General features: G+C 41.4%; 1 protein-coding gene across 7 annotated transcripts in view; it reads right to left on the bottom strand.

Moving 5' to 3' along the window:
• Nucleotides 1–500: 500 nt before the first annotated feature.
• Nucleotides 501–23,822, bottom strand: part of diaph2 (diaphanous-related formin 2) — a 513,027-nt gene continuing 489,705 nt past the window's right edge. For all 7 annotated transcript variants that reach the window (XM_049585042.1, XM_049585047.1, XM_049585043.1 and 4 more), the window contains one exon: nucleotides 501–6,923. In XM_049585042.1, the coding sequence (XP_049440999.1) occupies nucleotides 6,859–6,923 (65 nt within the window). In that variant the 3' untranslated portion in view covers nucleotides 501–6,858. The remainder of the gene's footprint in view (nucleotides 6,924–23,822) is intronic.

Below are 23,822 nucleotides of genomic sequence, written 5' to 3'. Positions count from 1 at the left end.
ATCCTTTAGTATCAAATAATAAACAAATAATTGCATTTCCACACTTGCTTTCCTGTCCTCTGACTCTGGCAGGGGAAATTTGTCCTAACGGGAGATTTTAAGGTCTGAAAAATGATTAAAAAGGGCAATTTTTCCTGGATATGTATTTTCTGACTCTGCAGTAATTTCCCTAAGCTGCTGTTGGACATGACAGCATTATCACTTTGCCTTTGACACTGTGCAAGATAAAGCAGTGGGGGCACCAAGGTCCAAATATGTTGCTTTTATAGGTAGGAGCTGTCCCATTCATCATGTGCTTACACCAAGAGCTCTCTGTAATCCCTGTCCATAAGTCAGCGAGGGGCAGGTATCTTCTGCCCTGCCACAAAGTAAACTGAGGATGTAATTTCAGGTCCGAGTGTCTGGAAAAACAAAAAGTTAAGACTTAGAGGAACAAAGATTGATGACGTGGGAATAAGCAAAGACGTAGAGACATAAATGAAAGACAAAAAGACAAAGAGTATCTTTCAGAAATCAGTTTATATAACAAAGTGGTTATTGTTTAGTATCATATTCCATTACATATTCTATGGAAGGACAGTGTGCATAACCATTTTGTTTTTTTTTTCATGTTCTTAAGGATACAAATAAACTTAAAATGTTACAAATATAAATGTTTCTTAAGACAATAAAACATACTCAATGACAACAAGGAGGGTAGGCAGGGATATGGCAGCTTACACATCATGGTCGGACAGGGTTTGTCAACAGTTATGAGCGTCGTTTGTTGATACAGCCGCGATTGGTCTTCCACAAATCAATAGTAAGCACTCACAAAGTAGGAAAGAACTGGATATGTGGCAGCTGGAACTATTTACCAAAAGAAATACTTTGCAAATAGTTCACTCTGTTAGTGGCAATGTCGTGTTCAAGCATCTCAAACAACTCCTCCTCAGCCTGAGCAGAATATCTTGTGAGGTAAAGTGCACAGTCCGTGAGTGTGAGTGTGAGTGTGAGTTAGACCACAAACTTCTACTTTTAATTAAAGCGTTTGCCACCAATCAACACCAAAACGGCACCTGATACTTTTTTTTTTTTTTTTTCCGGATAAATCTTTCAAACATACCCCTGCCTCCTCTTTCTTACAATTACCATGAGCACAAGTGATATCACTGCATCAGGTTTGTTAGTCACAAGCTAAAGACAATGGGATGATCGGCCCAACATGTAGAGGCCTGTTTTCACACTAACATGATGGAACAATCAGGGTCTTTGACCCGAGACTCTCCTGCTATTTTCTATATAAACACATAACTCTGATTATTCTAAAATATGGAATTAGGAGGGGAGGGGTACAACAATCACTGAGAGGGATGATGAGAAATGTTGTCATTGTAGAAGTTTCTCTTAATCTTAAGTTGTCTGTACTGTAGCTGCTTTTATTGTGGGAAAAATAACTTTAGCCACTGCTTTGCTTTCCAGCCATTTCATCCATAGACCCTTTAAATGTTAGTAAATAGTATCATGTTTTCTGGTGGGCGGGGCTTAGCTGGAGGCAAAACAACTCTCCACAGACGATAGCTAGCAAGTTCTGTTGGCTTGTTTCATACAGTGGAGGAAGACGTGTGTGGTGCCTTTGGGGATACTCATTCCAAATGCCCGGGCGCAAACAAGACTGTGCGTAAATGCGGAGCGCTATAAGAATGTACCGTTGGGTTATTCAGAGCAACACACTCTCGGAGTGGCAGAGTCAGTGTCTAGGGAGACGGAGCAGCAGAGCGCCGAGCGGAGTGAATGTTTGTTAATTCAAGTAAAAATATAACGCTCTGTTTCTTACTCAAACAGGGCTCACCATATCGGGTCATTAACTCTCCAGGACTGCAACACCAAAGGGACCAGACTGGCCGACCCGTATGCTCTCACTCAGTGGATGAAGGACTGCTGAAGGTAGGATGGCTGGCTTTGTGGTTGATTACTATGCCAATCTTACAAAGGAAGACGACACTTGAACAGTTTCCTCCATTTTGTTTGCTATCAAAGCCAACGATAGCTAATGCACTAAAAAGTTAGCATTACGGAGAAATCCAATGATTTAATACCTCCCCAATTTCTCATGAGGTGGACATGATAACCCTTAATACACATAACGTTATTCATCCTTGCAACAGGAAATACTTTTTCCCCTAACCTGATATGAAGTGTGCGCTGCACGTGAGCATTTTTGGTGATCGCCCCTGTCTAGTCCTTTTGTCTTATCGCATTTAACCATAGTTGTCCTTGTCTTGTTGATGGTGGTCAACAGTGGCCACTGGTATGAGACTAAGTTTAAGTTTGAGCCATGACTTCTTCTATTCTGGCTCCCAATAACACAACAAGACGACATTTTAAGACCCCTGTGTAGCCTACAGCCCTGTGGAGTCATGTTTTGCCTCCAGCTAATAAAATGACGTTGGCACCAAAAGGGTCTATTGTATGGCAACAATCCAGAAACTTTTATGATGTATCTTACCTACTTAGTTTAGGGTTGCGTCAATTGCTGAGTGATCACTGCTGCAGGAAAGACAGATAATCTGAAACTTCTACAATAGCTAACACCGTAGCTTGTTATGTTCTACAATGGCATCATGACAATTTTTTTTTTAAAAACTCCAAATAAATTACATCTTGCAAAAAGATTTTTGAGTGTTTTCGATAAGAAATACCACATGACTATCATTTTGTAATCACATCAAAATCTCCTACTTTAAATGACAGCTCTTAATCAGATCAGTCTATTAAACAATGGTTCAAATAAAATAAAAAGAAATCTATCTTTTATGTCGTTACAATCTTTTTTTATATTTCGACAAAAAAGATACCTGTACTCCCTTTAATATACAACACAAAATAAAAAAAAAACAAAACACAAATTTTCTGTCCGCTCCTCCCACAAAAAGTTGGCACATGTTAAAAAAATTCTAATTTGATTAAATAATTAAGAAAAGTTTTCTCTCAAATTGTCAACCCCAAACCACAGGTTATTTTGGCGTGTACAGTGTCCAATCAAAAGGTAAAAAACAAAACAAAACAAAAAAAAAACACACCAAATGTCTCGGCAGGCATCGGTGTCGATCTGATAAATAATATTTTGAACTGTACAGGCCTGGTGGTGTCGAGGACAGAGGGTAAGTCGCGATTAGGAAAAGGAAATCACTGCCTGTGATGGCACATCTCTATCTCTGCTGTATACAACAACACACCCTTAAAACTCCTATGCACGCAGAATCCCTTATGTGGAAACCTCATTCACTATGCTCTCTCCGTGCAACTGCTCGAACCTTATATTCACAGGAGAATTATTGTCTTCTTAAATATGCAGACTTCTCAGAGCATTGTGGATGCACCTTGAGCCGAGATGATGTGTAAAATTGCATTTTTAGAAGCATGCAGACTGGGAGAGGAGGTATCATGAAACAGACACATCACAAGCAGCACTGGCAGATTGTTTAAATGAAAAATCTCCATCTATTCAGCCCAGGAGTCAAGCACACTGAATCCTATTTTGCCTGGGTTCCTGTTCCGATTACTGAGCTGGCATGGCGCACACACACTTGCCCAGACACAAACACACAGACACACAGAGCCTAAAGCAGAGTTATGGTATTACTAAAGTAACTCGTGTTATGGTAAAAAGGGTCACTTATGCCATTAGTGCTGGGGAATTGGAGGGTGTTTGGAGACTCACTTGCTAAGACAAGCATCATGTCTTCTGTGCCCCTTAGTCGATTATTCTGGTGGTGCCCACTCTCCGTGTGGATTCGACGGTTGTTTTTAGTAGCATCTGCTTACAGTTTAGGGCAGTGAGGGGACAGGGACGCCCTGGGCATGAATATATGAATAAATAGTTCACATGAAGAAACTGTGACAGTGGGTCCTTACAGAGGAACAAAGCTCACAGCAAAGTTTCAACTATTTTATTCATGGACACCAAACATGTGGGGCCAGATGCATAAACTCTGAGTGGACTCACTAAAACTGTGTGTTCACACAAAGACAGTAAATGTGCATGTTTCTGTTTAATTATTCCCAATGACTGTGGAGCCCAGCGCCTCATTCCCACACCTTCAGTTCACCAATAACGGAGGGAAAAACACCCTCAAACACAATTTGCACGTCGATACTTGTGCCCGCTCCACTGCTTATTAGACCTGTCAGTGAGAAATACAACAAAGAAAAGTGCAATTTCACTGACTGTGTCGCAGCGGCAGGTTTCTCCACTGGGGCCGAAGCAGCTGTCAGTACGCACCACTGTGGATATTTGTGGCGTCCGTATCACTAATTCATCACATGTTCCTGCAAACCATTATCGCAGTAAAATCTTAATCATCATTATTATTAAACGTCAGAAAGATGATCAATGATTCATTTATAGTACTCGTGCTGAAAGTGACTTCACAAAGAGCTGCACAATCCTGGATGAAATTAAGCGATCATTAACAGGAGGATGATGGTTTAAATGTAAATAAGAAGCGATGAAATTCATCACCTATGAATAAATTAAAACTGAATTAATAATTACACCTTTTATTGACGTTTTAACCTAAAAGCAATGTTATCTGACTCTTAACTTTTAATCAACCTCCTCCTCATCTTTTCACACGCAGCGATCTGAGCTAAAATTGTGCGCCTGGTCTGATGTATATGTTCTGCCTGGCTCACACTACACGACATTCCTGTCCGTACCGATGGTCGCCACATCCGATTAGGCGATTGTGGAGTCATAAAATGGTGCTGTGACAGACTGGTCCAAGATGTCTTCTTTCACCAAGTGTGTGATATCATCTGGTTATTCTTGCCCTATTCTTATGACTATTACTATTTCAGTCACTATAGCCTAATGTAAAAAATGCCTCCAGATGGCAGGAGCTACATTTGAAGTACCGTATGCTAACTGTGCAAGTCACTGAATCCTCCACAACTTACCGCAAATGTTTCACAATAAAAGCCTTCTTAGGAAAATGAAGGGATTCTCTCAACCAAAGTTAAAATGGGCTTTTAATTTGAACGTGTTGAGCTTGAAATTGATTGTTGATTGATTGTTCTGTGTTCCTATTGGTCCAATTGACGGCTGTGACGGTAGAAGTTGTGAACGCCAAAAAGAAAATCAAACATGCTAGACTTTCTCTTGGAACGTCGTGAGGCATCCCAGATGTGGCGTTGGTTGTTGTTAACTATGACACACTAAACAAGATGAAACGATGGATTATCGCGTACAACGCTGCCTCAAGCTATAATCGGGCTGATATCGTGTAATGTGAACTCGGCATGAAGGTACACACAGTCTCACTGCACATTCCTTCCACTATCAACACCATAGTGAGTGTGTATGCATCATTTATCCATCTGGCCCCTGGTGTTTGTTTTGATGCTGAAAGCTTCATCATTATGAATAAAATACATTCTACAATATAAATTTACCCACTGAAATCTCAGCTGGTATTTTTGAAGATGCTTAGTCCTGTTAATATTAAATATGTATTTTTAAAATGTTATTTTGTTGAACAAAATGTGTCTTAGTTTTCCTACAGAGCTTATTTTTATTTATGTATTTTTTGAAAACGGGGGGGGGGGGGAGTGGAAAATCTGCTGCAGGAATTCTAAGTAGAGTTTTCACCCTTGGCCTCCAACACAAGTAACATCTGGACATATTTTTAGAGCCTTCATATTTAAAAAACAAAATACACAGATTAATATTGAAAACACTGTAATACCTCTGTACAGCCAAGCTTCCCCCACTGGAAACCTGGAAAAAAAGGTCAAAGGGTCGTGTTCGCTGCTCTCGGCAGTTATATGCATTTAGAAATGTGTCAGTCTCTCATGTTAACAGCAAAAGCGACCTTGGGACAGAGATCAGCACCCAGAGGCATCGGTTAGATATTACACAACTAAAAATAAAATGCATCCTGTCAAAATGGAGATTACAGTTTCAGGATCCATGAGTCACATGCTCTGAAATATCAGCACAGACAGGGGGCCGGCTCTTTGTGGCTTTGTGGGATATGTAATGAAATGAAATGATTCATGTGGACTCTTTGTAAAGTAAAAACTGTCTTCATGTTGGTTGAAAGAGAAACTGACAGAAAAAAAAAGAAAAACATGCTCAGCAACCACTCCCTCTTCCGTGAAGAGTTCAGTGACTTGTTGAAGAAAGCGTCGGCAGGTTGTTGGCTTGCCAATGTGAGCGTTGAATCCCCGTCTTGCATTTAAAGGACAGCTGGCCCGCTGCCCCTGTGCTGAATGCGGTATGTGTGTGGTATGTTTTTCAGCACGATGAAGCGTACACTATGGTGCAGTCCTTCTCGGCATAACGTCTATTTTCAAAACACTGCATGTTTCATGTCAAAACTGTGTGTGAACTTCAGTATTTTGATTTTTATAAAGGATTAGTAGAAGCCTCAGACTCGCAAGAAAAATGGATTTCCAAGCAAAGAAAAGCGTTCTTTAAAAACAGCAGCAGCCTTAAAAATTTGATTTTTTTTTTCTTCTCTTTTTGTAAATCAAAACCATGGAGAGAGAACGTGAACATTTGGAGTGATGAGAAAGTGTCGAATAAATATGTAAGGCGTCAGATGACCAGCTTGAAAATTCAATGTCTCTGTGTGATGTACTGTAGATGCTTCAGTTCTGTGTGGATTCTTTAGGCTGTTTTGTTTCGTACTTGGTGCTCTGTGTGTGTGTGTGTGTGTGTGTGTGTGTGTGTATGAATGAGTGAGTGCTTTTTATGTGTGTGTGAGCGCGCTACAGTCAGGGGTGGTCCGTCCCTCCTTCAGATGTCTTCCAGGTCTCCACCCAGCAGGCCTCTTTGGCACTTATCTAGCGTCTTGTGGTAGGCGCGGGCGATCATCGAGCTTGGTGATTTGCGTTGTGGCGTGAACGAGACCTTTCCAGGACTGCGCGGCGGTTGTCTGTTCAGAAAAACATAAAGAGAGACTGAGAAAGAACAAGAAAGTGTTGTTACATTGATCCATACTGGCACGCAGGAGCTCGACTGAATGAAAGATTGTATAGAGAAACTAAGGGAGGCAGAGAAAAGAGATGGAGGAAGAGAGAAGAAACAACATGAAGCAAATCCAGGCTGATTGAAAACTGAGCAGCAGGGGAGGACCAAGAAACAGAAGAAGCTGCTGGAGTTGAGGTGCTTGTGTCTGGTGTCATAGTAACTCCATTCAGCTCCTGATCCAGGCCTCCACTCAAGAGCCTCTCAACTCCTCTCAGAAGCAGCGTATGCACAGGAAACAAAGTAACGACATACACACACGCACACAAATAGTTAAACAAGTGGGGCCAGAGGAGCAGTGCGACCACATCAGGGTGTCTGCGAGATCTTAACAGCTATTAATAGCTGATGAATCAATTAAGCAACGAGAAGGCTATTGAGAAGTATAAGTAAGTCTTGAAGGCCATTTTCCCAGGTATAATATTTTGTAGCTTGTTTTCAGTGTGTATATTTGTCCAAAGAGGTTGTACACTAATGTTTGATTTAGTTTAATGAAGTGTAGACGTGTAGTGGGGCTCTGTGTGGTGTATTTATATTGGAAGACAGGCAGACATATGTTGCACAAATTGTTTTTAAATGTTTTGTTTCTGGGGCGTCGGTGGCTTAGTGGTAGAGCAGGTGCCCCATGTACAGGGCTGTTGCGCAGCGGCCCGGGTTCGAATCCAGCATGTGGCCCTTTGCTGCATGTCATCCCCTCTCTCTCTCTCTCTCCCCCTTTCACACTTAACTGTCCTGTCCATTAAAGGTAAAAAATGCCCCCAAAATATCTTTAAAAATGTTTTGTTTCTTTTTGCTTGGGGTATGCGAAATGTCAGTTTGTTTTTGTGCTGCGCATAAAAATGACAAATAAAGAAGTTCAGTTCAGTTCATAACGTTTTATATGACAACACAGCATCCAGCTGCTAATGGTTAACATTAGCCTACTGTAGCGTAGCCTCTGAAACAGTAACGTTATCTTCCTTGTGTGTTTACACTTACTAGTAACGTTAAGGCTACTATCGAACTTTAGCACTGTAACCTTATTCTAAAACTCATCAGTCATCACTGACTCTAGTTGAGTTTTAAAACTCCGAGGTTGCGTTTGACTGTCTTGGTGGTAACGTTATACTCTCCTCTTCCGTGTATCTAACATTACCTTGCCAACGCCTGCGTGTATCATAGACGTAATGAGGACGTAAAGGAGGAGGGGGGAGTAGGCCGTTGGAGGGAGAGGGAGGTGGAGTTGCAGGAGGAGGGGGGTGGGACTTTGGAGGGAGGCAGGAGAATGGTAAGGTTTGCTTTTATGGTGTAATATACATACTAATATAGTAATTTTAATAACGATAATAAACATTTTCATTATATACAGTTTTTATGACACTATCCTATGTCCATCTATGACAAACTATGATTTTCTTTACTTTTTTAATGCCAATTTTCCTGACATACTTTTTTGACTTTAAAAATATTTTATGACATGCTATCTTGTAGGTTTTTTTTTTTTTTTTTTTTTTTTTAAATTATGACATTTTAATTTCCTTATTGTATACTATATTTTAAATGGCATACTAATATGATTTTTTTTTTTTTTTTTTTTTAAATTTTGGGGACGTATACTATACGTGAGGTGAAACTCTATACCTGACATTATGTCATGCTATATTATTTTTTTTATGACAGACTTTACAATGACTTTTTCTTCTCACATTTTTATGACACTATACTGTGACATTTAATTAACATATCTGATGATATATTATGCTATTTTCGTGTGATGTACTGCGCTATGATTATTTTAAGGAATTTTTTGGGATACTATATTTTTTTCTGACGTACTATACAATTACATTGTTTATTTATGACATGGTGTTCTATAACCTTTTTTTTAATCTTTTCATGACATTACAAAGTTTTCTGACTTACTTTACTATTACTTATTTCTACGTTTTTTGGGGGGCGTTTTGCCTTTAATGGACAGAACAATGTGTGAAATGGGGGAGAGAGAGAGAGAGTGGGGGGACAACATGCAGCAGATTGTTGCAAGCCGGAGTTGAGCTTGCGACTACTGCAGCAAGGCATCCACTACGCTACCGAAGCCCCATTTATTTTTACATTTTTACTGACATTCTATGACACAGTTTACAGTAACTTCTTTTTAAATGGCATACTACACTATACAGATTCTTTGACACTTTTGTGATACACTATTCTATGACAGTTTTTTTTGACATATTCTGACGCCTGTCCTTTCTTCCCTCGAGTGTATGGCCCAATCCGGCGGGGGAGAGTTCAGTCCGCACAGACGTCCCCCCTTGGCTCTGCTTTCCCTGTGCTCTTTCTTACTGTTCTATCTACTATTGCCCTTTCCTTACTTTTGTATCCATCTAACCCTTTGGCTCCCACTCGGGACCCCCAGACGGCACTATCACTCCCACTCATAGTCTCAAGTTTGTGCATCAGGGATTGTAACTTCTAGTCCTAAATTTATAAATATGCTTTTGAGTGAAATTTAGTAGACTGCAAAAATAATCAATCATTGAAAGTGGCAAACAACCCAAATAAATAAGGTTTTACTGCAAGTTTAAATTTCTCGCCTTATGTTTCATGTCAACCTTATTTCACCTGAAGGTATCTCAGCTAAATCTGTGTGTGGGCCTGAGGTTTGCACGTTCTCACCACATATTGTTCTTTTATAATTACCAGTTTATATATGTGGGAAATGGCGCATGCACAGTTTTTGTGTGTTTGAATTGTTTATACATCTGGTTCCTGATCTATATGGTGCATTTATGTGCACATGCAATGATGAGTATTTGTTAAGAAGGAGCTCCGACATGATATCACACCCCTGAAGCTAACTAAAGTTCTAGATATTACATTTTTATCAAAGTTTGTCTGAATAATGGTCATGCAAATACATGAAGTGAAGCTCTATACCTGCCATTACATACACATAAAAGCCACTAACATACAGAATCAGTGTGTGCGTGTGCGTGTTTTAAGGGGAACAAGATTGTGTTTGTAGCTGTCTGATATTACACTTTCTAATACAGTTGGCATTGGAATAGCCACTGAATTTATTCTCTTGTGTTTTGTACCCTCCCTGTCTATTTGTATTATGTTGCACTGACAGTTTAGTCATGTTATTTTACAGTCAGTATAACGGAAATGTAAGTTTAAGTGTGTTGTTGATGTCACTGGTCTAACAATGTATGAAAAGGTTCATAAAAGGTATTCAATTTTACGTCAGAATTCCTGCATATACTTTACAGTACATACAAAGCACGGACAGGCAATGAACAACTAAAGACTTGTTTGTGTTATATAGTCATTCAGAATGATTCTTTGTGAGATTAAACTTGTTAGCATATGAACCTCTGATTTGAGAAAGCAGGTAAAATTAAATCACAAGTGAAAATAAAAGTGTAAAGTGGCTGCTATACACCTGGTGATTAGTGGCAGTGATTGTTTCACCACAGTCTTTGTGGTCACAAAGCACTTTGGGTTTTCTCAGTTGCCAGTTTACGACAGAGTCATACAAACACTGCCTCCCATTCTATCCAACCATGTCTGCCCAGAAATGCCCATGGCTTCCGCCGGGCAGCCAGGTGGCAGGTGGGGCTGGACAGAACCAGGAAGCATAGCCATGGAGATGACTGCAGGCACACCCACACAGGACTCCCTGGTGTTTCCAAGCGTGCCGCCACCACTATGCCCATTAGTCAGTGCCAGCTGTAGGGTGCCAGGCGTCCCGGGCTGGGCGTTGTTTAATGGCAGTTGCTCCATCCATCATGTCAGGTAATGAGCTGAGAGTGACTGTGATGGCTAGGAACACATACACAAACTCGTGCACACACACACACACACACAGACTCCCATCATCACAGTGGAGAACAGAAAGCACTCCTTCAGATTGGATACAAAGCATCATGCAGATGGTGCACAGGAGGAGAGAGGGAGAAAGAGGGAGGGAAGGAACAGAGAGAAGGAAGGGAAGACAGATCGAGGCAGATGAAAGGTTCTGTATTCTCCGCTTTTTTTTTCCAGTTAAGGTAATATGCAGGAGGTGATCGTCGCCGCTAACATGTTCCAGCAGCGTGTCAAAAAACATCATCACTACTTATCCATGCACTCATTTTTAAATCCACAGGTTGTGCTTCAGTCTGTAAACAGGACTTATACAACCTCCCTCCTTTCAAAACAAACATTCACACCACACAAAAAAGAACGGGGACAGAATTGAGGAAAAAAATAAATAAAAAAAGTAGATCATACACTATCCATCCCTGCCAATCATTTGCAAGTCCAATTGCTGTAACCTCATTTCTGGGCAAGCAGTCCCCTTTAACCCTCAGTCTATCAGAGGAGCATAGAAAACAGAGCTGGGAGAATACAGGCCCTCTGTCTGTAATGCAGGGTCATCCTGGGCTACATCTATTACTGTAAATAGGATGGAGAAAAAAAGCAGAGAGGATCAAAGGGACGACTATATAAAAAAGAAAGCACATAAATGAATTGGGAGACAAGAGGAATCATAAAAGAAAAACTGGAACAATCCACAAACAGATCTATAAAAAAATCCAACTGCTGGGGGTTTGAATAAGGGCAGCACTAATGCTATTTTTTTTTCCAGTCGACAACAACAATAAACGCACATTATATACAGAATACCCACCTTTCAAAACAGTTTATCGTTATCATTTAAATATAACACACTCTGTGGTTTTTATCAAGTGACTTGATTACAGTAAACCATAAACAGTCATCAGCTCTCTTCACCAACACAGCGTACTTATAGTGGTGTGTTGAAACACGGATGTATTGATACTTAATATGAGAACTGTGTGTTTAACAAGAGCACACGGTAGCTGTTGGCTTTGTTATCTGAAGAGGCAGCCATTAGTGTAAACTGAAAACAATGGGCCGTTACCATGAACACTTGTTATGTGGGCCGGTTTTGTAGGAATAACAAATGAAAAGTGCCCTTGTGGGGGTTGCCTAAATACATGGGAAAGCTTTCGTCAAAGACTTCACAAAACGGGAGGGAAAAACTTCCAGCAAAATGCATCTCCCATCAGAGGATCCTTGAACGGAGAGCTATTGGCTTCTCATAAAGACTTTTCTGTTCCTATCTTCAGGTGCATAAAAGCCCATCTTTTCCCACCCCACATCAATCTATCACAACAATTGAACAAACAGCAGCCATTTCTACTGGGAGAGAAACATTACTACTAGCCTCTACTGAATTGAACGCTTCAAGCGCACGCGCGCACACGCGCGCACACACACACATACACACACACACACACACGGAGACAGAGAGGGAAACAAAGTGAGACTGGGGGATAGGAGGAGAGATCCACACAAAAAACAAACTCTACGGTTATTTGGAGCACTGATTGCAACTCTTTCTACTCGCATTGGTTTTGATGGCTTCTTTACCTGCTTCTCCCAGCGGCAACATCTTTCCAAGTTACAGTAGGCGCGACACAGAGGAGCACAAGAACAGGAGAAGAAATTGACAAAAGAAGAGCAGGTATTCCATGTTACAGCAGGGAGATGTTGGCATACCAGAACTTAATTAAATGCTGGCACCATTTCTCAAAAATGTTACTAAATGCGCTGAGGATTCCAATGAGGGTGGGCAGATGGAGGGGGAAGTCACTGACACATACACACACAATCTCTTTCTTTCTCACACACGCAGAAGGAAATACATTGTTGCTTAAGTGTTCAAGCGGTACACAGAGAAACAGCTCAATGCATTCCTTTGAGGAAGTCACACACACACACACACACACACACACACACACAGTTTGCAACACCACGAGCATATCCTTGCATGTATATCATGATGATCCCTGCCACAAGGGAGAGCCTCTGAATAAGACAGGGGTAATAGGAGGAGGAGAGGACGCCAAGATTACTAAACAGCTAAGGCAGAGGCCTTAAGCCGGTGCAGTCAACTCCAACCTTCTCCCGACTGTTTCGAGGGCCTCCAGTGAGATGTCATTTCATGTTTTGATAGAGCCGCAGTTTCCCCCAGTGGATTCCCCAAAAGAGATTAAATATCATAATGACTTTTGTGTTACTGTCATCTTTGGCTAATTACGCGGAATTACATCATGATAAGGCTCTATGATCCGCAAAAGAAGGAAAAGCTGCCAGTCATCTATCAAACGCTTTCAGCATGGGATACTTTGAGGGATTGCCTCTCAGTGGCCAGGATAAACAGGAAGACTTTTAGAGGGATTATGCTATGTTAGTTAAATATTGTCTGGGTAGCATCAGACCCAGGGCCAACATCTAAACATGGTACTCACATTCATCAAGGCCACAATAACAAGGTCAGACTCACATAATCACCCATCATGTGTGTAAATAGCTGCAGAAGGCAAGCAGGATGCATCATAAGGCATGACTGGAGCTGCGTCTATTTTTGAATATCTGTGCGGATCATGCACTCGCCGTATTCGGAGCTAAACAAGAGAGCAACAACATGATTTCTCTGACATGTCACCGCCTTTGTCTAATTCTCTCTGAGTCACTCAGCACTTCATATTTTGATGAGATAAAGCATAATAAAGGTAATTAAATTTCTGCTCTCTGAGCATCAACATGTTGTGTTTGCTACTCTGTCAAAGGGGAGAGCGTCTGCAGCACTAGCAGCAGCAACAGCCGCAACCTTCTATCACCTCTTTTCATCTCCTGCGCCTCCCTTCCCACTTCCCCTCTGCCAGCCTCCAAGCTACAGAGTAATGGAACTCCCTACACAGAAACAAGATACGGTGTATAAATGGGATGCAGAGGGAGAGAAGCTATTTCTTCCTACTGAAAGTTATGGGCCGGGTATCGCAAAACTACAGTCGTGGCAAACACAGCCCCTCGTTCACTGGTAAGAGTAATCACCCCAAACAGGGAGCATGGGAGGGGAAAAAATAGTTCAAGTGAAGAAAAGGTGAGTTCAGTTGTGGAGAGCTGGAAAAAATAAAGGAGGGAAAGACGATGGGGGCGGTGGGTCGAAGAAGAACGTGTATCAGTGACCCTTTTCTATCTGATGTCACAAGTCACTCATGAGAAGCAGCTGAAATGTATACACACCACTGCATTAAAGGATTAAGGCCCAACATGCCTTCTCTTAAAGGGAAAGTTCCATTTTTTACAACCTGGACCTTATTTCTGGCATTAAATACGGTTGTTTACTCACCCAGATAAGTTTGGTGTCATTTGGAGTTCTTCGGAAGATATTTAGATCCGCGAGAGCCGCGTACATCCATATAGTGGGAATGATCAGGGCACCGACAGTGAGGCTCTAAATAACACATTATCTGCCGCGAAACTCGTTCATTTCACCAATATGTTTTTATGAATCGCTAGAGTTGCTTGTCATCATCATCCAGGTCATTTATACTGACCTACTAACCTCTGACCTGGATGATGTCAGAGGCAATTCGTAAAGACAATCCTCTTTACCACTGAAACGTTCACCTTTCTGTTTCTCACTTTTTGTCACTGAGCACTATGTGATAATAAATTCACGTTTTGCATAAGAAGTGCCTCTGCTTTTTGTGCAGTGTACACAGCTCTCACAGATCTAAATATCTTCCGAAGGACTCCAAATGACACCAAACTTATCTGGGTGAGTAAACAACCATATTTAATGCCAGAAATAAGGTCCAGGTTGTAAAAAACGGTACTTCCCCTTTAACAACTGCACTATATAGGTGAGCCTCGCTGTTTACTTTTCATTTTTTAAGTCTTTGCTTCAAAGAAAAACACTGAGGTTCTCAAAATGAGCAGATTGATTTGAACCAATTTTCACTCTGATTTTGCATCTGCAAGTTGTTGATTTTTTTTTGCTGCTCTAAAAAGGCGCCATAATTTACAGTGAACAAAGGTCATCTGGCTCCTGGTAACAAAACCTGTAGAGAAACAAATATTTTGTGGTAGAGTTTCTCTAAGCAAGAAATAAATTAACAAATATGCAATATGTAATCAGTATTTTACGGCTGCATGAGATTCAAATCGTCAATTGGAGATCAACTCAGTCAACTCAAGTTGAGCAGTCTGGGGTTTTTTTTGGGCTAGTTAGTGTCCCTCTGGAGATTTTGGTCCCCAGATTTTGCTGCGGTGTGAGCTCTCCTGACTTTCACGGTACTCTTTTGAACAGACAGATGTCGACGCTATGCAGCGGCACAAAGGAGGAGAAACTTTTTACCAGAAGGCTCTGAGACAACATCACCTTTTCTCTTCTGCATGGCAGTGATGAATTTGCAGCTCACAGTAACCTCATACAACACAAGCCCCTTTTACACTGCCAGATTTTCTGCAAATGTTGAGCCGTTTTGCCGGCAAGCTGTGAGTGTTTATATGCACAGAGCCGGATTGGCGGGTTGATCCGAGGTGCCCAGTTTTCCGTCTCGTAGGGTAGTCATATTGGCGGAACCCTTTTAGTTTAAACAGACCAAGACGGCCTTCCACCACGGGAGGGGCTGTTGAAGACGTGTGGGAGGAGCTGTTGATGATGCCGCAAGTGCGAGCCACTGGTGGTGGATAAACAGGAAACAGCTGATAGCAGGAATTAGCGAGCAGCTATTAGCAAGAGGGAAACGCAAACCTGACAGACACTGTAAAGATGCGCAACTGGGGAGACAAGAAATTGCGCATCCTCCTTGCCCTCGCAAACGAAGAGGCCATTAACTGTCAGATGACGGGGACGGTGAAGGACGGGCCAACTTACAACCTCCCACATCATACGTTTTGTTACTTGCTCACGTCCCCCATTGCCCCAAAAAAAATGCATTCTGTATAAACAAAAGTAGGTAGGCGGTATTTTGCTGCACTTCCCGATTTTGTTTTTATACTGCCAATGCTGGAAAAAGACTGATTGGGCTTTCCTGCAAATTTGCACAATTCCTGTCTAAAAAGAGCTACTGCCTCTAGCTTTTGTTTGATATCTAGTGTCGGCAAAAAATGTTGTTGCACATTTCCAATCTGTCGTTAGTGCTGTTAGCTAACAACGGACTGTTAGTGTTAACTATATTAAATAAATGTCGCTGTCAAACTAAACGTCCTGCTGAGCCTCAGTCAAACTCTTAATACATTTTATATTTAAAAAAAAAAGAAGAAAAAAATAAAATATAACATTTTGGCAAATATTTGCATTAAATGGCCAAATCTGACTTGAATGACAAAATTCTGAATATTTAAATCTAATATTCATGTTTTAAATCATTAAAATATACACCTGAAACATATTCCACATGTTAGTGTCTCACAACAGGAATACTTGATCGGCAAAATGAATATTTGTATATCACTGACTTACTCCATATTACGTTAAATTTGTGGAGAAAACTTTGTTTTTCTCACAAGCCTCCAGGGTGAACGGAGAATCAAAAAATCTTTCTTAAAATAAATATATAAATACAAAACATTGTTGATGAATTGAAGTAAACATGGACTGTATGAAACAACAACAAAGCTATATTTAAACATCCTTTTACTAACTCTCATGCAACACTTGCAGTATGATTCAGGTCTCATTTATCCAGTCTTAATCTCAGTTCTTCCCAAACACATCATCTTCATCGCAGCCTTGTAGTGTGCCTCACTACGTGTATTTGTTTTAACTCTGCTCAAGTGGACACACACGCTCAGGCTGCACTACTCGTAGGCCTATATGTTTCATATTGTAATGTCTATAGTAAAAATACATGTATTTTGATGGTACTGAACGAGCTGTGTGAGAGTTCGTCGACAGATGTTTTGACATAGATTCGCAGTATGGTCACTTTTTTAGTTTCTCTGTTCACTGTGAAGGCATGCGGGAAAACGTTTTCTTCATGAATCCGACACAACATGGTGAGTAACTGATATATAAATAGTCACTCTGCAGGTGTAATGTTTTTATTGCCAACGCTATATTTTATCAATGCCTTGCAGTTCCACTCACAAGTAAAAAGGGGAAAGCAAAATGATGACACCCATGTGGAAGTGCATGCATACACATGCTACAATGTTGTCTCACACAGGGAATGTAAACACTTTTCAGTGTTTGAGCTGATGTGTTAAAGTTTGAGGACATTTAATCTCAGGTTTTATCTAATTTACAGTATCGATATATCCAGTTTCCCTCATTCTGCCTCACCAACATTTTCACTTATCGATTTCCTGTATGTCCTAGAGTGACTTTCACAAACTCCCTGGGTAATAAACATGTTACTTGCAAAGTCGGCTGCACGTGGCTCGTAGATGTACTTAGCTAGCCAACCTGTCTGTGAACACAAAGATGCTCACTGTCAAACACAACATGCCTTATGGCAGCACTGTATCACAATCTGTGGAGGTTTATGGAGAAACTGTTCCCTCTGACTTTTCCCCCAAGTTTATCTATATGTCACCTGTAGCCGGTGTTTGTTGTATTTTTTTCAAGAAGTATCACCTGAACAAGGGCAGTGTACAAATGTCAGGGGATCTGAGAGCGAGGGGGCTGCAATCCGGTGCTTGATGTGTTTTGGTGTGTTTTCTCAGCATGCCATAGCAGGCAGAGGCGATCAGAATGGCATGACAGAGGGAAATGCCTAAGACAGGGCTAGATAAACATGCTGAGGCAAGATACTGAAATTTCCCCCACTCTCTTGTGTTTCTCGCTCCCTTATGCGCCACACTGTCTGTCTGGCATTTTCTCTTTTTCAATTTCATTCTCTTGCCCTCTCTACTTTTCTCTTTTTAATCCCCCTTATTACTGACATTACCTCCAGTGTTTACTACAAAACGCCGACCACTTGTGATTTCTAAACACCCAGGAAGCACAGAAAGCAATCTAAACACTGACAGCGAATTTCAACTTGAAATGGACACTAAATCTCATACTGCTCAGATTAGGCATGCATGTATACGAGTTCACGTTCCTGCTTGACAGTTTGTATACAGCATTTGGAGGCAAAGTGAGTTTAACTGACAGTCTGTTGAGATAAAGCGTAATGAGGAGAGGTTCGCAGAGAGCAGGGTGGTCATAACACATGCAATCGGTTTTGACAGCGCAGGGATGTGGTTAATCTTTCCATGCTTCTATCACCACTCTATCTCAGTGGGTACTGTGATGTGCATGCTTGGCAATGCTGGTGACTGACCCAGACAGTGAATACAGCCATTCTTCCCTCCCCTTCCTCTAGCCCTGGATTCCATTTAAGTTCCAGACTCCCTTTGACAAAAACTGGGCAGTGCACCGTCACTCAACAAATGGCATCAGGGCTGATTTTCTTGCTACCACCATGCTTACCACTTTATCCTCCCCCCCCTTCCCTTATTGCAACTAGCCCCATCTGTCCTCGTAGAGCTTTTATTGTCAGACATACTGTGCATAAATGCAGCCTATTTCTCTGCCGTGCTTCCACATACACGCAGCATTTAATGTGCACACATTCACTTACTACCCCTTAACAACCACTCTGAAAAGAGCTTGGTCTGAGAGCGATGTCTCCTGACTGCTCGGCACAAAATATGTTTCAGGAGGGTAGGAAATCACGGCACATGTTCATATACAAATGCGGGGGAAGCGAAGTACTAGTTTATCTTCTCAGTGGGTAAGCTCTGACAGGTCTCTACCAGGGAAAACACAGCAGGAGACAAGAAAAGAGGTTTTGCGTGTGTTTGTGCAGGTAAAACCTGTGTGTACTATATGCACTTTAAGCTCTGCGTGAATCTATGTGTGTGGTAATCTCAAAAAAATCCATTGTTATCTTTGAAGCTCGGCTAACATTTGTTAGAGTCTTGATTGAAAACAACAAGCCCGACAGACTACTTGCAGCACAGGCTCTTCATCGGGCCCCTCGGGTTCAGAGCTCCTTAAAATATCTCTGCTGGACTTGATTCCTCAGTCACGGAACAATGCCTCTTTGCATTCTGGGATGCAGCGGAGGCACACACAGCCCAAATGAACAGTTATATGAAAACACTTTTGCAATCGATCAGTGCCTGAGGCAAAACTCCCATTCATGATTGTCCTCTCAGCAGTCAAGTTTCAGGAGGCAGGCTTCAACCTAAGTATAACCATGAAAGAAAACAAATATCCTCGAAAGTAAATTCCTGAAACTGCTAAGCACTGCCCACCTGTTTGCCTGCTGTTTGAGTTTACTTTTCACTTTGACATTATCTCCTTACTTTGGCACAACGCTTAAGTACACAGTGTAGCTCCAAAGTCTAGTGGTATTGGTATTGAGATGTGCAGTACATTATGTGCTGTACAGGGAGCAGGAGCATTCCCACTATATTTAAAGGTCCACTGTGTAAGATTTAGGAGGTTTAGAGGCAGCTAGCAGAAACGATTGCAGTTTGCAGCCAGCTCTAACCAGTTAGAGCTCCTTCAGTGTTAATTGTTGTTTTTACCGGGAGCTGAATTATACACAGAGTTCTCTTCCTCTCCAAAACAAACAGACCAGGTGATTAAAACCGGTAAAAACACTGGATAAAGCAGTGTTTCGTTACAAATCGGTCTTTCTCAAACACTGTTTGGCATATCAGAGACAGGCGGCTCGCCCACCACATGCTAATGTGTGCTCACCCTTTTTCTCTGACAACTTAATGTGTACTAACCTTTTTCCTGATCCAGACGTTCAGGAGGTTTTTAACAGAAGCCGGATTATTCAAAGAGGTCTCTTCCTCTCCAAAACAAATGGATAGGATGATTTAAACTGTTAAAAACACTGAATCGAGCAGTTACATGTTAATATTCAGTGCTTCTGCAATGCTGTTTGGCATGTTGAAGCCGAGCGTCTCGCACACCACATGCTAATGTGTGCTAACCTGTTGTCTCTGATGAATTCAGATCGACATATTAGGTTTTTACTTCCTCTCTACAACAGGCGGCAAACACTTAATGAAGCAGTTTCATGTTACAAATTAGTGTTTTTTTTTCCAACACTGCTTGTTACAGATGGGCTTCTTACTACGATGGCCGATGTGTAACGTGAATGTCTCTATTTTGAGCCAGTGTTTGGTTTCACTGTTGAAATGTGATCTCTTTAAACGAGAATCAGCTCCCTCTGTAGATATAAACATCTCTTTCTAAGGTAAGGAAAATACGACAGTTCTTATTTTCAGGTGATGATACACTGAAGAAAATTAACTTGATATATTATGCTCCATTTCTGCCAGTATAACCCCTTAAACCTTACATACTCAGCCTCAAAACATTCACTGTAAGGCTGAAACTAAAAGTTAATTTAAAATCTGCCAATTATTCTCTTGATTAACAGGTTAATTGTTTGGTCTAAAAAACATCAGATATTGGACAGTTTTCTAAAGCCCAAGGTGACGTGGGCAACAAATGTCGTTTATTATTCTCACATTCAACAACACTGTATAACCAAGTAGCTGCAAACTATTTCTCGACCAATTCCAATCAAGGAATCTTTGCATTTGCAATCTTCATTCATTCTTCAGTCCTTTTTTTTTTGCCCAGATCTACTTTATGCACGGCGAGCCACTCGCAGTGTCAGAATATGTACACTAGACTGAAGCTTTTGATTTGGGGCTTCACCAGCAGCCTGAGACTTTGACCACAAGGCGTGCAGGAGCCATGGAGAGCACAGATGGGGCCTGTAGCAGAGGCCTGTGTTTCACAGGCCTGCGCCAGGAGAGAGAGTAATCCATCAGGCCAAGGCACTCTGGTGCCTAGGGGGGCAGTCACTGACCCTATAAGACTGATTGGGCCTCTGTGGGAGGCCAGACCCCCTGACTACATGGACATCAGTGTCTGGCTTGCTCCACTGAGGCTTGATCTGAACTGGACCGAGCCAAAGCAGTGACCTGCTTCTGTTTGGATTCTGTGGAGGGAGATATCTAGATCACAGATAATGTTCTGCAACAACGTGTGGAAATACAGCCTAAACTTTATTATTTCACAAATTCTGATTTATTTACTCCACACTACAAATTGTGGTACTGAATACAAACATAGAGTGAGACATCTCAACTAAAACACCAAAGTGCCAAAATAGGTCAACCCTCTACCATAATAATTTCATGATATGTCCATATATTTAGCCTCACGTCAGCCCCGAACCTGACATAACTCTATTACTATAATTACATTGTGCTGTAGTTAATACAGTGTAAAACTTCAGATGAAGTGATAGGAATCTAATTACTTTATCCTACGGTCTTCTGAGCCGACGAGGTCAGAGACAGCATCAGCCAGACGAGCGGCTGGAACCTGCGGCAGCCAAGGCAAGCCACATGATTGACAGGTGAACGGGTAAACAGAGAGATAGTTAGACAAATGGAAGCTAAGATATAGTTTGACAGACAGATGGGAGCGTAAATGGATGGTTTGGCAGCATGATAAGGTAAATAGGCTGATGGATCACAAAACAAATGTGGGAGGAGGAAGGAAGAAAATAAAAGAGAAGAAAAGAAAAGAATGCCTGCCTGCAGACAACAAAAGATAGAAAGCCAGATAGTCTGATGAACACAGATGGATTGTGTTGATACACAGGGAGGTGGGGCGAGATCGATAGATTGTTTTATTCTATTTGCTTGGCAAACTGGAGATTTGATGTGGCTGGTATCAAGGCGATCTGCCTCTGACGACGCCAGGCGTGACTGTTACAGATGGTGAGATAGCGACACATCTCAATCTTTGGCTAGCTGGCTCAGTGCCGTCTATCTTAGCTGTAGTGCTAGCACCACCTTTGGTGTCATCACTTCTGAGTGTTATCAAAAAGGCCTTGGGTGCAGTGTGTCATTTCCTATAAGTCCCTAAACAGGATTTCAGATTGGGTGGGAGTCTGAATTAGTGAGTGCGAATCACAAAGTGAGGGAAGGACGCCATTACGGTTTTAAATCATGTGGCGAATCTTCCTATAGCTGGCAGCTTCGGGCGCCCCCCTACCCCACTACCCCCATATTTTTCCCTCTTTTTTTTTGACAATCGTAAAAAAAGAAAACATAAAGGGAACTAAGTAAGAGAACATTAAAGACAAAAGCCATCTAGGGTGCAGTGCAAAGACAGGAAAAAGCAAAATTTGCAAATACTGTATTTTGTAATTTATCTATTATTATTGGGTCTCATTCATGAAATGTTAGTAAATCTGCGAGTAGATTTACACATAGAAAACCTTGGCACTAAAAACCTACTCTGGATCCATGAACGCTGCGGAAAACTCGGATTTGATCGTAGGCACAGGTGTATGTTCATGGATGTCAATCAATTGTAAATTGACAGCAACTAGCATACATCCTCACCCATGAATAGCCAGTGATAGCCATATATAGGGGTGATACTTATTATGGATATGTGCATCCTGTCGATCTGTTAACATTGGGCAAACAAAGAAAGACAAAGAGAAAAAGAAAAACTTGTCTGATGCTGAGACTGCAGTTATTTTAGGTGAAGTGGGTAGTAGTAGTGGTGTGACAGGGACAGGTAAATCAAAGGCCTGGAAGGAGGCAACGGGTGCAGTTAACTCTGTGTCCACTGTTGTAAGAGCCATCCAAAAAGTTAAACGGAAATAGTTCAACAAGAAATGTGATGTAGGCAATAACCCACCATTAAGTTTAACAAGTAAGACAGTCTGGCGTAAAATCACACTATCTCCCTCCAACACTCTGCCAGAACTGCCTGTCCACAGGTCTTATAAAACCAAAAACTCAATCTGAAATCATTTTTATGTCTCCCAAGTCACATTTCTGATAACTAAATTTTAAAAAATGACATGCAGTCTGGGGCCGCAGTGCATAAAGACACCAGAGGAGGAGTGTGTTGGTTTGTTATTTTATTTATTCAGAGAACAGCGTTATCCAGTTTTGAATTAAATCGATTAAATAACTCATGCACCTTTTTAAGAAACCTAATCTGAAGCTCAAATCTGCTAAATGCCAACTAATTCAACTAAATGTCTTACATTTCTAATCTCTTGTCATGTTTAACCTCCCTGTTATCGTGAACATAATAAAGCACAATACGGAATAAAACTGTAATTTCTACACAAGCGCTACGAGAAGTCAGAAGCAGGTGCAGATTATGTTAGAAGCTACGAAAAGATCTGAGCTGCTAACATACTGAAGATGGGCGAAATACACATAAAGTTCCTTCTGCTAACAGTTTACACACAAATTCGTTCTGCTCACGTTTCATGATTGAGATCCATTGTGTGTTAGCTAAGTTGCTTATTTGTGCATATTTCTCACTGGCTTTTGTTCTTGTTCGTAACATACAGAATATCTATAAAATATAATAATAATATATTTGTGTGTGTGTGTGTGTGTGTGTGACTGTGTGTGTTAGGGGGTGTCAGGGGTCAGGGGAAGCTTGCCTGGGGTGCCAAATGTGCTCGGTCCAGCACTGCTGGCAAGGAGCTGTAGCTCGGAGAGAATAGGTGAAGAAAATGGAGAAAGGCTAGAATTCTTGCTTCTACTCAGATTTCAGAAAAACAAAATGGATGCCCTGACAACCCGACGCCTCATTACTGCTGCTTGCGTTTATCATGTCAAAATGGAAGACAAGGGTATGTGAAGTTTAGAGGCAAGGGCTCTCCTAGTTAGAAAGGTGGCTTTTCTCTGTGGCTGCTTGAGGGACATGGGGGTGCACTTCAACAGCCTTGATGAGTGTTGCAGGGCTTATAATAGACAGGAAAGGCCCAGAAAGCATGCCCTTTAGAGGTGCAGCATCTCTCACTGTCTGACAGCTTACAGGGGCCTAGGCTGCACAATGACACCTTCACAGTGCGCTCGAGATGACACACAAACACACACACACGCTCACAGGTGCATAATGCTCAGACACACATTCTCAGAAATACCGATAAGTTTGGCAGCACACGCG

Source organism: Epinephelus fuscoguttatus, linkage group LG9 (assembly GCF_011397635.1).
Source record: "Epinephelus fuscoguttatus linkage group LG9, E.fuscoguttatus.final_Chr_v1".
NCBI lineage: Eukaryota > Metazoa > Chordata > Actinopteri > Perciformes > Serranidae > Epinephelus > Epinephelus fuscoguttatus.
This window is presented reverse-complemented; position numbering and strand designations above follow the sequence as displayed.